The sequence below is a fragment of the Anopheles darlingi genome, chromosome X, assembly GCF_943734745.1.
Source record: "Anopheles darlingi chromosome X, idAnoDarlMG_H_01, whole genome shotgun sequence".
Lineage (NCBI taxonomy): Eukaryota > Metazoa > Arthropoda > Insecta > Diptera > Culicidae > Anopheles > Anopheles darlingi.
Window position 1 is genome coordinate 3,627,818 of NC_064873.1, and position 14,020 is coordinate 3,641,837.

General features: G+C 50.3%; 1 protein-coding gene across 1 annotated transcript; it reads right to left on the reverse strand.

Moving 5' to 3' along the window:
- Positions 1-3,152: 3,152 nt before the first annotated feature.
- LOC125956106 (trithorax group protein osa-like) lies at positions 3,153-10,961 on the reverse strand. Its single transcript, XM_049687704.1, has 8 exons — positions 9,839-10,961; positions 9,488-9,771; positions 7,793-8,030; positions 7,483-7,677; positions 7,293-7,355; positions 4,395-4,555; positions 3,704-3,812; positions 3,153-3,547 (listed from the first exon to the last, which is right to left on the reverse strand). Exons 1-8 carry the CDS (start codon positions 10,813-10,815, stop codon positions 3,184-3,186), a joined length of 2,391 nt encoding a protein of 796 aa, XP_049543661.1. The 5' UTR covers positions 10,816-10,961; the 3' UTR covers positions 3,153-3,183.
- Between the last annotated feature and the right edge of the window lie 3,059 nt (positions 10,962-14,020).

Consider the following 14,020-nt stretch of genomic DNA (forward strand, 5'->3'; position numbering starts at 1 on the left):
TGAAGGTTGTCCTGATGGTTGCCTCCCATCAGATGGTTGAATATGATTAACAACCTCCCCTTCAGCGCGCCTTTTTCGCCTGATATAAGGAGATGAGATGTGAGTTTGTGTGAGAGAGAGAGAGAGAGAAAACGTTTTGATCTCCTTCAGTCACAGCCGATTGGTCCTCATCAATCTTGCCATCGATCCTGGCGCGGCGCTGTGGATTCCTTTCGCGAAAGAGTTGCCGCGAATAGTGCCGCGGATGGTTGCTGGCAGGAAGGCAGGCAGGAAAGGGTGGATATGCTTTAACGCTAGCGCAGGAAAAACAAAACCCACGATCGCATAATAAACATAAAAACGATTGCCACACGACGTGCGACTGAGACTGAGATTGATTGGATGACAAATGGGAGAGAAGTCAAACGTCTGTCAGTAGTAGCTGGCAATCGTTGGCACTGTTGGGCAGCAGCAGCAGCATCGTTGGTGGTGAGAAGAATGGATTTTCGGACGTCTCTCTGCGCCACAATGTCACACAAAGCAAGAATGTAATGTTACCTTTTTATTAAAATTCATAACCGGTTACATACAAGTAGGTTGTTGTTGTTGTGTTGTGTGTGTGTGTGTTGCTGTGTATTACTTTATTTTCCCTTTTCGCCCTTTTTTTCTTCTTCTCCTTCTTACCGCTTTCTTTCTTTTCATTCCTTCTTCGTTTCCTTCTTCTACACCATCGATCCCGCTCCGATCCATCCATCGATCCGATCGAATCGTTCCGACTCTACCTATAGTTACCTTGTTTTTCCACGCACGCACACACACAGCACACACGCACACAAATACATACATACACGCACACATTCACATATTACGCTCCACCCGTGCACGTGCCATGTGTGCATCTCGTTTTAATCACCAGCCCCCCTCCCCCCACCATTCCCCCCATTACACCCTGTTTTGTTTTGTTCTGTTTCTGTTCTGTGTTAGTTTGCTTTCGTTTTTTTTTTACAATTTCGCTAATTGAATTTTGGTTTTATTGTTGCGCCGCTCGCCTTCTCGCTCACTCCTTTCCAGCTCTCTCTCTCTCTCTCTCTCTCTCTCTCTCTCTCTCTTTTTCTCTTTCTTTCTTTCTGTCTCTTCGGATTATCTTGTTTTAACTATTTAACTATTTTATGGATTTTCTTCTCTACTCACCCTTCCCCTCCCCTTCCATTACACCACTACTTACTCTTTTCTCTATTGAGCGGCTTCTTCTTATCCTTATCGGCTCCGGCGTCTTCAGCTTCTTTGCGGGTTCTGCATTCTGTATTTACTGCTCCTGTTTTCGATATTTTGGTAAAAAGAACCCCCAAGAAGGTGTGTTGTGTGTGTGTGAGTGTTAGTGTGTGAGTGTTTGTGTGTGTGTGTGTGTGTGTGTGTGTGTTTTACGCTGCTTTTATGTGTTGTTTTCGTTAGCCACCACCTCCCCGGTTCCTGTTTTACATTCCGTTCTACTTGGTTAAGGTTTTTTTTTTTATTAAAATAATAATGCATTTATTGTTCAGCAGTTCGCTTCTTCGCTTCTGTTAATCTCATTTAGCTCCCATATACATATACCTCAGTATTTTTTTTTCCAGCTTTCCAGCGCCGTATCAGCTTTTTCTACCTCAGTATTATCAATTACAATACACAATGATGTTAAAAGTAAGTCGTATAGCACATTTCGACTAGTGGTTTTTTTTGTTTTTGTTTGCGTTGTGTTTTCGAGAGTGAAATTGTCTTGTTTTCATCTTCTGTGTTCAGGCATCGCCGTCGTCGTCGTCGTCGTCGTAGTCTGTCTGTGTTCGTCCATCTCTCGTTTTAGCTTATTTTTAAAAATGGTTTTACTCCCCCTATGCTTGGTTGCACCGTTCACCCTCTTTCTCTCTCTCTCTCTCCAGGGAAACGCGCCTAATGTCTGCCTTCGTTCCTCCCGCTAGTAAATACTGTAACTGCTAATTTCACTTCGATACATATATATATAGATATATATATATATGTATGTGTGTGAACTTTTCTAACCTGCCATCTCTCTCTCTCCCTCTCCTTCTCTCTCTCTCTCTTTCTCTCTCTCTCTCTCTCTCTCTCTCTCTCTCTCTCTCTCTCTGTCACAAACCCTCCTCCCCTTCCAGTTTAGTATACAGTGCAAGGGTTGCATGTTCCTGTGTGCTCTTCACCAAACATCTTACCAAAAAAGGGAAATCCACTACAATGCAGTATACCGTCTGTTGTTTCCTTAGCGCTAGTACACGAGATAAACACGATCAAAGGGATTTACACGAGGGGGGTGAGACCTCGGGATGGAGGCTAGGATAACTCAAGGGACGAGGGAAGGAGATTAGGTTGGTTGATTGGTTTGCTGTTGCTGTTTGATTTTTACAATGCCACTGCGCTGCGTCAATGCTGTACACTACTACACTTCTGCGACAATTCAGACTCGCTTTTGGGGTGGGGGGAGGGGGAGAGGGGGTTGTTTGCAAAGGGGATGAATATGTCCAACGATTAGAAGCATTACGATCGCTCTCTCCCTCACTCTCTTCCTCTCTTCCTTTCTCGCTCTCTCTTTCACTTCTTGTCTCTCTACTTGTCGCTCGCTCTCTGATTTCACCTTCCTGCGATAGAATTTCTCAATCACACCCCTTTTCAGAGTTACTGTTAGAGGCTTTGTTAGGATAAATACCGATTCGAAGAGATTTCCGCACCGCACTCCCCCTTTCCGCCCGTTTTTTCTACCTCCACCAAACCACTTGCTGCCTCCACCTCACACACACACACACTAACACACCCTCATATACCTTCCCCTACACACACTCACACACATACACACACACACGCACAGACACACGCACACTAACACATACACACAGACACACACACGTGCATTCACTAACAGCTTGCATCCCCCTGCATTACGTCACTCTGGGGTGGGTCTCTACAGTTGCCGTCCACCCAGGGGGTTCCCGGCAGGTGCGTTGCGCAGATCGTGACGTGGCTTAGCGGTTCGCGATGGTGGTTGATGCGCTATTTGCTGCCGCTATTGCACTACTGCTACTGTTGCTGCTACTGCTACTGCTCCTGCTGCTGCTGTTGAGGGGGATGGTAATAGTAGTAGGTGTGCGTAGGGTGGTGGTACATAGGGAGTGGTAGTGCCTCTCCTGTACCGGCATCGTCCTAACAGGTAAGCAAGTTTCAGGTGATGCCTCGCGTACCGATCTCGAGCAGCTTCGAGGCCGGCTCGGGAGCGGCAGTGGCAGCGGCGACTGCACTGACCACCCCCTGAGCGCTTCCCAGTGGCCCAGCAGCACCGGACGGCCCTAGGGCGCCACAATCGCCGCTGCCACCGTTGCTGTTGCTGTTGCTGTTGCTGCTGCTGCTGTTGTTGTTGTTCAGTTGGGACTCCATCGCGTTGATGTTCGACTTGAGCCGCAGCATCTGCAGCTCGACGCGGGCATTCTCCCGCTTAAGCTCGGTGATCTCCTCGTCGAGGGTAAGGATGTCCTCGGTACCAGCTGTCTGGACATTCTCACCGAAAGGGTGTTGCTGTTGTTGGTGCAAGTGCTGCTGCTGCTGCTGCTGCTGATGATGTTGATGATGATGATGATGGTGGTGGTGGTTGTTGTTATTGTTACTCGTCGGGCTGCTGTTGCTGATGAGGTGATGCTGCTGATCGAGAGCGGCGCCGGAGCTCGGTGGCTCGGTTGAGCCCAACAGTGGCAGCACCGAGGCTGCCGGATGGTGACCGAGGGCAGTGGCGGTGACCACGGTCGGCATGAGCACCGGAGCACCCTTGATGACCGGACCGTACCCCGTGGCCAGCTCTGGGATGGTGAAGGGAAATGCGGAGGAATGCGATGGAAAAGGTGGAGGAGGTGGAGGAAAGGGGGGGGAGGGGCGGTTTGGTACGGGGGTGCAGGCAAAATTCATACACACGCACACGCACGCACACGCACGCACACATCATACGCGAGTGGCAGAGCAGAGCAAGGCAGATCGGAGAGCAGTGAGCAGAAGGCAGAGAGCAGAGAGGGAGAAAGAGTGAGAGAGAAGGAGAGAGGAAGAGAGGGAGAGCGCAGGGCCGAGAAGAGATCGGAGACACACACACACACACACATACATACACAGACAGCGGTTTTAGTCTAGGCAGTAGTCCAGTAGCCTCGGTCAATCCTCGATTAGCTTACCGTTGAACGATTTGGCCGCGGCCGAAACCACCGAGCTGCCGAGCGTACCGAGGACGTGATCGGTGTCGGTACCGTACCGGGGCTTCTTGCTGGACGGTGCCTGCTGCTGTTGCTGCTGCTGCTGTTGCTGCTGTTGTTGCTGCTGTTGCTGTTGCTGTTGCTGGGTTTGTCCGCTGGCGATCGGGCAGCTGGCGGCGGTTCGGTGCGTACTGAACGTACCGTCGACGTGACCGGCACCTTCGCAGCCCGGTGTCGGGCAGGCGAACGGTTCGAACTTGCCGGCCGCCGCCTGCGCCATCGCCGCCTTCGCCTGCTCGATCGTACCGCCATTCTCCAGGATGTGCATCTTGTTGCGGAACGCGATTGGACAGCCGGATGCACTGTTTGGCAAAGGAGAGGGAAAGACAGGAAGAGAGAGCGCGTGAACTGTGGGTTAGAAGACCTCCAGGTAGTTCCAGGACCTCCGATATTACGACCTGATTTTTAGACTCAAATATAGTGTCAGCACTATGACATTGTATGGAGTTTTGACAGTAAGGGATGAGATTATCGCTCAACGCCTCAAACACTGACTGACTGGTCCTTGTTTGACCACGTAGGTACATTTTACTAATATTGGTATAGTTACTAAGAGGAAGAACTATGCATCCGTTGATTGTTTTGCCAGATGTAGAACCTTGAATCTGTTTACTGTTTGCTTCTAGATGGGTTTATTGAGAAAATTGTGCTGTTATCAAGATGTTATACTATTTCCTATCTATTAGGTGTACAAATAGAAACTCGCCGTTTTCCCTTAAGGAGTCTAGCAGCTGCAAATTAATCGATAAAAACATGCAAAACCCTGGTAATTACAGCTGGGGCATCTGTTCACAATTCCCCAAAATCTCGTTTGTTTATTTTCACCCTGCTTTGAGTTATTCATGTGCGAACATGGCGAAGTTTCAGCCGAATAAGTGCCATTTGCGGGAAGTGTTGCTTTTTGAGTTTCATACTAAAAAAAAAAAGCAGCTGAAGCGCATCGAATGATAGTAAATGTTTATGGTGAAGCCTGCATTAGTAAAAGAATGCGTCTGGAGTGGTTTTGCAAGTTCAAAAATGGCGAATATGACGTGCCAGACAAGCAGTGTCCCACAAAATTCGAAAATGCCTAATTGAACACTTTTCTGGAAGAAGATTCTTGTCAAACGCAACAGGAACTTGCAGACTTATTGTGCGTGACGTAACAAGCAATATCGCATCGGCTAATAGCCCTAGGAATGATCCAGAAACTAGGATTCTGTGTGCCGCACGAGTTGAAGCCGAGGAACATCGAACGGCGCCGGCGGCGCAAATCGTGAAAATATACCTGGAAACATTAAAATAGCACATACTATCCCCCCCGCTGTACTCTCCAGACATCGCTCCATCAGACTACTATCTCTTCCGATCGATGACGCATGACCTGGCCGAGCAGCGCTTCCGTTCTTTCGGGGACACCCAAAATTGAATCCATGCATGGATCGCGTCGAAAGATGAACAATTTTTCCCACAAGGAACTCAAAAGCTGCCCAAATTGTAGGGAAAAGTTGTGGCTAACTATGGCAATTACTTTGAAGAATGAGTTTGTGAGGAGTTTTTTACAATAAAGCCTCAAATCTTGAGAAAAAACGGCGAGTTTCTATTTGTACACCTGATAATATATTCTATATTATCTATTATATTCTATCTATTCTTTTATACTATCAAGTGATTCCTTGGAAAAACGTACATTTTTCCTCCCGTAATGATGTCTAGTTTTGTGCTAGAAAAAGAGTATATGCGGAAAGCTCAACTTTTTTACTTTGAATTTTAATAAATCGGCTGCCGAATCCCATAAAACGATTGTCCCATACTTGCAGAGATTATTTTCGGCGGTTCAAAAATGGCTATTTTGACCTGGCAGTGACAAGAAGCATGGAAATCGATCCAGGAAAGTTAAGGACCATGAGCTGAAAGCTGTTTTTGGATAAAGCTGATGCCCAATCGGGAAAAATGCTTGCCCAGCAGTTACAAGTAGCCTAAATCAGCCGTTTTCAAACGTTTACGGACCATGGAGAAGGTGAAACGATTGGAAAATGAGTAACCTATGAATTGAACGATATTGAACGGAAGATGGAACGACGTCAAGAAACATGCGAAATTTTGCTTTCTAGCCCAAAACGAATGTCGTTCCTGCATCTTCTGGTGACTGGCGATAAACGGTGGATGTACTTTGGGAATCTAAAGCATAAAAAAAACCGTCAGTAGATCTCGGTGAACCATCAACCATTGTTTCTTAAAACCAAATCACTTTGGACGCTGGGCGTCGGCTACTGCGAGCTGTCGAAACGCGAGGAAACTGTTGCATGAGCATTGCAGGCATTAACAGCTAATCAAACTGCACCGTGCTTTGCATTAAAAAAATGCCGAGTTATAAACAGAGACACGAGAAATTGATAATTCTCTACGACAACGCACTCGTTAAAAAATGGTTTGAAAATTTCTTTGATACACTCAAGTGGAAGGTTCTATCCCTCACGCCGCTAATTCCTTGCGACTATCACCTGTTTTTGCCAATGAGTCACGCGCCGATTGCCGATCAGCACTTCGTTTCGTATAAAGAAGGCCTGAAAATGGTTTGACGAGTGGTTTGTTACACAAAAAGAAGCCTTTCGTTTTGGGCATGCTTGCACACAAATTACCCAAAAGATGGAAATACTGGGAGGGAAGATACTGGAAATTGGGAATAAATTATTCTTTGGTTTTCTACTTTGAATAATGTGTTGTTTTTCCCTTTGATATAACAAACAGCAGATTTAAGGCAACCGGAACACCTGGTAAACCCGCTAAATAGTATCGCATAAGCATCGTAATGACCGTCGTTGGCGTTCGAAGTAATCTCACGGATAGATAGTAGCTGCTAGCTTTCCTGTGCACTCCTTACATTTTACCTCCGCTTATCGGTGGAATATGGAACCAATAAATAACAAACAATACAGAAGAGCCTAGAAGCCTCTACTTGGTATTGGTAGCCTCTTTCTGTCTCTTTCTGAGAACACTTGACACTTGGACTAGGACTTCGGTCGTAGGGCGCATAATCTCACTGACTGACTGACTTACCTTCGATGGGACAGGAATTTCCCGGTCGAGTGCCCGGATCCATCACAACCGGGAATCGGACATCTAATCAGAAGCAGAAGAGCAGAAGAGAAAAAGAGAGAGAGAGAGAGAGAGCAAGAGAAGGGACTTTGTGTCAATGCAGTGTTCGGTGTCGAGCGATGCGCGTAATGCGTTCCCTGATCGGTCTTACCTGAGCGGTTCCGATTCCTGGCCGTCGCGTGGTTTGCTCTTCGGTTTGGAGGCCCGCGGACACCCGGACAGGCTGCGGTGGGAGGAGTAGTTACCGGTGGCGTGCCCGGAACCGTCGCACCCGGGCGTCGGACACTTGAGCTCTTGCGATTGCGACGGAAACTGGGGCCGCTCCAGCCGCTGGTAGCCGGTGAGACTGCACAGGAAGGAACTGCTTTGGTCAGTCAGTCAGTTGGTTTGGTTTGGTCAGAGGTTGATGCAAGATCAGTCAAAGCAAATAGAGGGGGGGGGACGTCAGCGTAGATACCTACCCGGCTTTCAGCAGGTTGGCGTCGTGGGGCGCTATGTGCTGGCCGAGCGTCGACGGTGTCACGAAGCTGGCGCTGGTGCTGGTGGGATAGCTGGCGGGTACGGTCGGCGGGTAGACGCCGGTACCGAGCGAGCTGGCGTACGGGCCACTGTACTGGTAGGCGTTCGGTGCGTAACCCGGATACCCGTTGCCGTAGTCCGGCTGCACCACCATCCCGTAGCTGGTGTGCGGGCTGTACCCTGATGGTGATTGGAGAGTAGGAGATGGGGAGTAGATGGAGGTGAAGATGGTCGTAATGGTTGCTGATGTTTGGTAAAGCTTGGAAAAGCACTTATTATTTGGCCGCTTTCTTTTAATCATTGCAACGCGCCTGCACAAGTGGTCACTTTGCCCTTCCGTTGACAGTGTTTTAATCAGCGTCTTGTAGTCTGTTTATGTTTTGTTGTAAATTTTTTTTTTGGTCAAAATTGATCTACGGCTTCAAAAGTTATCGCCGATGGAACGCACAGGGGGATACAAAAGTCTGCACACTCACACTGTTAAAACTCGATTTTGTTGGAGAAAAAACCGCGAAAATCTTTAAATTTTCAAACTCAACGCAAAATACCATATGTAAACTTTAGGAGGGGACTTTTATCTTGATTCTAGCAAAATAAAACAGACGAAACGAATGCCCGATTGTAACGAATGCCCGATTCTGCAGACAAAAATGAAACAAACAATCTTGGGATCTATCAGCGTGATTCCACCAAGAAAAACTCACGACAGTCGATATAAAGGTTCGGGAAATATTTTTTAACAGAATTTTTAAGGTCATGAAAGCTAGAAAATTGCCAAATAGGACGCTAGAGCACCTCTTGATTGCCCAAATCCGTGCAGGGAAGCTGTATGAACCGAAGCGGTGACCGAATTCAAACGATGCATTTGGATGGACGATGGAACACACGTAACAACATGCGTTTCGAAAAATATTGGGCACAAAAATTTACCTTGCCAATCATTGAGAGAGTGGTTTAGAAGGGGTTTGATTTATTTACGGAGATAAATTTGCCCGTAAGATGATGATTTTGGCTTGGGATTTGACATTGTGGCGACAAATCAAATTTTTTCACCTTTTTCGACCAACATTCATTCGAAATTTGTGCAAAAAAAAAAGTCTCTACAGAAAAGCATTTTGTTCTTCATTCGTCCACCAACGATCCTGTGTAAGTTTGGCATGATTTAGGTAGCTTGTTCTAACCCGGAAAGTATGGCGTTAATGTTTTGTACTCAAATAGATCGGTTTTCATAGATAAAACTATCATTAAAAAAAATGTCTGCATTTTCGTTCCATCGATTTCTGTTGGACGATTATCATAAGGAAACATAAAAAGGATATCAGAAATGTATTGAAAACCAACTGAAATGAGAGTGACGTGCAACAAAAGGGAGGGAAATGATGTGACCTACTGTACTGCTGCAAACCGTTTTTGGGGTGATGTCAAAGTAAAAGTTGAAAAAGTCATATAAAAAACGAATGAATAATTTGCATCAATCTTTCTTATTAAAGGCAATAAGAAAACCGACAAAAGGACACCTTCTTCGTTTTCTTTGATACGTCATTTTTTGCGCTGAGATATGAGAGACCTATTTTGTGCGGCCAAGTATTAACGAGTTCCAAGCTTTCGCGTGTGCTGCTGCTGTTACTGTTACTTACCGCTCTGTTCGCGATAGCTGTCGGCGTAGTAGGAACCGCCACTGTCCGGTGTCGACTCCCGGCTGTACGACGCCGACGGTGGTTGGGGCCGCGCGAAACCCATCCCGAGCGGGCGCTCCGGGCTGCTGTACTCGCTCGGACCGTTCCCGTTGGCGTTACCACCGGTCACCTCGCTAACCGGTGCCCGGTTTTGGCCGGACACCTCGCTGCCGGTGTTGACCGGCTGCTCACCGCCGCCGCCATATTGGTTGTGGCGTCCGGCGAACCCGGGACTGGTGGCGCCGCTAGAAAACGAGAAGCGCGCGCGTTAGTGATGGGTGTCCATGTCCTGTACGGTGGTCGCTGGCATACCTGTTGGTGGAGCTAAGGTCCAGCGATGTCGGGGGGCTACTGTTGCGCTGGGCGACCGGGCTACGGTCCGGTTCCGGGCTCGCTGACGCGAGCGGCTTGTGACCGACGCGTTCGTCGCCCGGTTGCAGCTTCCGGCCGTGGCCCGGCGACGGTGTCCCGGTGCTTGCCTTGTACGGTGGCAGCGATAGGCCCGCCGTAGGTGCGCCGCCCGGCGCCGGTGGAGGTGGATGCTGCTGCTGCTGCTGTTGCTGCTGCTGTGGCGGCTGTTGCGGCGGTGGACTCGACTCCTTCACGCTCAGGTTGATGGCGGAGAAGCCGGGCGGCATGGTACCGTGGCAGGCGGCGGCCGCCGGATCGTAGTGGTACATCGGGCGCGGATAGATCGGTCCGGTTGGTGCCTCTTCCATCTCCACCTTCATCATACCGCCACTGGCGGCCGCTGTGGCGGCCGCATGATGACTGAGCTGATGATGCTGCTGTTGCTGCTGTTGCTGCTGCTGATGATGGTGTTGATGATGATGATGCTGTTGCTGTTGCTGCTGCTGTGGCGGGGGTTGCTGCTGTACGTCCTGGTGTGGCACCTGCTGCTGCTGCTGCTGCTGGTCGGCTGTCAGGTACTTTGGCTCCTCATCGATGATCGATGGTTGGCTGTAACCGTAGGCAGCGACGGCGGCCGCGGCTGCAGCGGCCGCCGGGTAAAGGTTCGGGCGCGTCTGCGGCACATAGGACGCGGTGTCGTACCGCTCGAAGGCGGTCTGCGGTGACGGATCGTACGGTCGGTGGTTAGTCAGGTGCGAGGTGGCCACCACGGACGAACCACCGTGCACCACCGTATCGTAGTCGAGCAGGCTGCTCCGGTTCACCATCGCACTCGACGGTGACGATAGGGTGCTCATCTGCGCGTACGATCGCCCATCGTTCAGCTCCGTGTACCGCAGGTTGTCGCGCGTCACGTACGAGTACCCGTTATCGATCATCCTGCCGACTCGCGACTCGCTTCGTTCCTCGGTTTCTCTCTGTCCTTACACTCACTCACCCACGTACACGCACACACACACAGAGACACGTTACACGTCACACTGTCGAATAGGTTGCTTCTTCTGCGTTCACTCTGCTACTCTGAGACTGAGCCGTTCATCACTTTTTGCATCACACACGCGAAACGCTCACGATGATCTCCGCGCGGGGGCAATGTCACTGGGGCTGGGAGCGCTCGATGGCCACCGTAAAGGGTACTCCTGCGTGCCGCGTCTGGCTGATCCGGCCGCCGATTCCACACGTCGCGAGCACTGCGAGGTAGTCGCCCAGGAAGAAGGACTACTACTACTACTACTGCTGCTGCTGCTGCTGCTGCTACGAGAAGTGAAAACAAATGGGGCAAAAAAGAAGGAGAAAACCCGGTAAGCGACACACAGTAGATATACACAACCGTACACACACACGGACACTCACACAAACACTCAGGTACAGGCACACACATACACGCAGCTTCAAACGGCATAGACAGGCACAGAACCAGGGCCAGGGAAGTGGTTGGAGAGAAAACCGGGTGTGTGTGTGTGTGTGTGCGGTGTGTGCCACTACCACAATGGCCTCGGACGTTGGTCCTTTTGTGTACCACTTTGCTCGATTAGGCTCCCTTTATCGCTTTAAAGCTACAACAGGTACAACATACAACCCTTTGTTCTCCATCAGTGCTTCATCAAAGAGCAGGTGTGTGGGTGTGTGTGTGTGTGTGTGTGTGTGTGTGTGTGTGTGTGTGTGAGGATGCGCTTATCCAATCACTTTTATCGCTGGAGGGTCTGATGATGATGATCCAGGAGTCACGTCAGTTGGGGATCGAAGGGAGACGAACGAACAAAACAAAAAAAAACAACCGACGACTGTCCTGCTCGACGCTGGTCCGATTCCGAGCAGACCATTCAATCTCCATGTCAATCGGAATCGGCTTCAGCAAGGCACGCGGCACACAGGAGCACGGAACGTGAGTTGAGTTCTGCTCAACTCTCCAAATGGTTAGAAAGTGCATTCAGGCACGCTAGCAGTGGACACTATTCTGGATTCTTTTTGGTGCTCTAGCTGTACCCAGCGAGAGCCGATGCGAGAGAGAAAAAGAGAGGCTCGATGTTTCATCTTATCCCTTCCGATGCCAGCACCGAACCGTAACCGTCTTATATCCCGCGGGATCTATCGGGGGAAATATCGGAAATAGGAGAAGCATTTTCGCTAGGATCTCAGCAGCCCTTCCTCGGAACCAATGTCCCCGGAAGTTGTGTATCCCGGAAGTACTGCAACGGGGGGATGAATGTGATTACAACCCCCGTGTCCCTCCCTTCCACCCTCCATAGACCGCATCTAACGCGATTATTTATCGTGCGTTTAATCAATAAAAATTATGAACGTCACACAAGTGCTCTCCTGTCTTTACTGTCAAACGTACATTCATACCGATACGCCAGCTTCCGGGCGGCTTGGGAAGAGGAGGAGGAGAAGGAGGAAAAGCCAGTGCCGGCGCTGGAGCCAACAACCCCCTCTGTCGTACGTCCGGAGACGCTGCGGCAGTCGCAGCCGCACAGTTCCGACTTCCCATGAAGCTTCCGGCCCCCTTCAGAACGCTACCACACGCCAGGATGGCTGGCCTGGTCTGGCCTGGCAGGTCGTCGCGCAAAACCAAACCAGGGCGAAATCCGTGCCGCTGCCGTGCTTCTTAGGGATTTACGGCGGCGGCGATTCAGGTGACTACTTCTGTCCGCTCCTTCTCCTCGAAGCACATACGTAAGCGACCGTCACACAATCACAGACACAACACACATGAACACACACACACGCGCATGTGAAGGGGATACCCGTTTCGCTAAGGCAAGCGGAGGGGCCCTGCGGTGGAGCGAGTTTCGAGTATAAATCATGTCTTCATCCCTCTTGGGGTTGCGTCGTCGTGCTACGACGACGATAGACACTGCCACTAGCTGCTGCTGCTGCTGCTGCTGCTGCTACTACTATTACTACTACTTTTGCTGCTGCTCCTGGTGGTGGTGGTTCCCGGGGGGGTGCGGGTTCCTCGAGAGCGCCGGAATGATTTTATTCCCGTCGCAGAGATAACTATGATGGTTATTATTATCTGGTGGTAACTAAAACCGCATAGCCCCCCCCCCCCCCCCCCTTTCAGGTTGCTAACTCTTTCCTTTTCCACAAATCTCATCCTGTCGTGCACCACCATCCCCCTTCCCCCCCCGGCTAACAACGGCACTACCCCTAGCAGTGCGGGCGCTACCTCAAGGTGATATTCTTCATAAAAGGAGCGCTGCCCGGCACCGGCACCGACAGCGACTCTTAACGTTTTCACCAATTTCTCTCCAAAACACACACACACACGTACGCACACACACATACACATACACAAACGAGCACATAAAGCCATCGACGGATAAGGCGAGGAGGGATCTATCGTCTCTAGGATCTAGCAGAGCGATTGCGCTGACGATGGTGGTGCTGGTGGTGGTGGTGGTGCTGGTGCTGGCGGTAGTGGTGGTGGTGTTGGACGAAAAATTAAAATAATCTTCCCGGGGAAACCATCGCAACCAACCCTGGGAGCCTGGGCTGGCTGGCTGACTGGCTGGCTGGTGTTAGTTAGGGGATGGGGATGATGTTAAGCGAAGAGTGAAAGAGGGATGGGGATGAGAGAGGGGGTGCCAGTGAGCCAGAGAACCGCAGAATACCATCCACTAGGGGTGCTCGCGCTCTTCTCCTGGATATGGAAAAAGGGCTAATCCGAGGTGGCGGTTCCTCCCCCCGGGGGCCGAGTCCGGGTCCGGGTCTCGTGCGAACGAGGCAATAACCGGGCAGAGAGATTTCTCCCCCACCCCCTCCCTCGTCGCCTTGGGACCAAGGAGCGCTCTTTATTTGGAGCTCATTATCTTTTTATGGCGCAAACCCATTCGGCGGACCCAGTTCCCGTCCGGCGCGTCGGTCGACGATGCAGGCGGATCGACGTCGTGAACGACGGAAGCGATTCCTAGCGTCGCTGACGCTGATGGCGACGACGACGATGCAGTTAAAACCGCCTGCCAAGGAACCCCTTTTTCCTGGCACAAATCGACAGCATCGACAGGAACAGCGCCGGCTGTCTCGATAATAATAAGAGTCGCCGAGGGGCAGCTGGAATCGGCAGCGACGGTGCGACTT

Bases quoted from the DNA above. Each gene is read 5' to 3' on its own strand.
- LOC125956106 (XM_049687704.1), bottom strand. From the start codon at position 10,815: ATGATCGATAACGGGTACTCGTACGTGACGCGCGACAACCTGCGGTAC. The intron at 7,678-7,792 runs GTAGGTATCTAC...CTTCCTGTGCAG, and splicing joins GCCAACCTGCTGAAAGCCGG to TCTCACCGGCTACCAGCGGC. The intron at 7,356-7,482 runs GTAAGACCGATC...GCTTCTGATTAG, and splicing joins CAGGAATCGGAACCGCTCAG to ATGTCCGATTCCCGGTTGTG.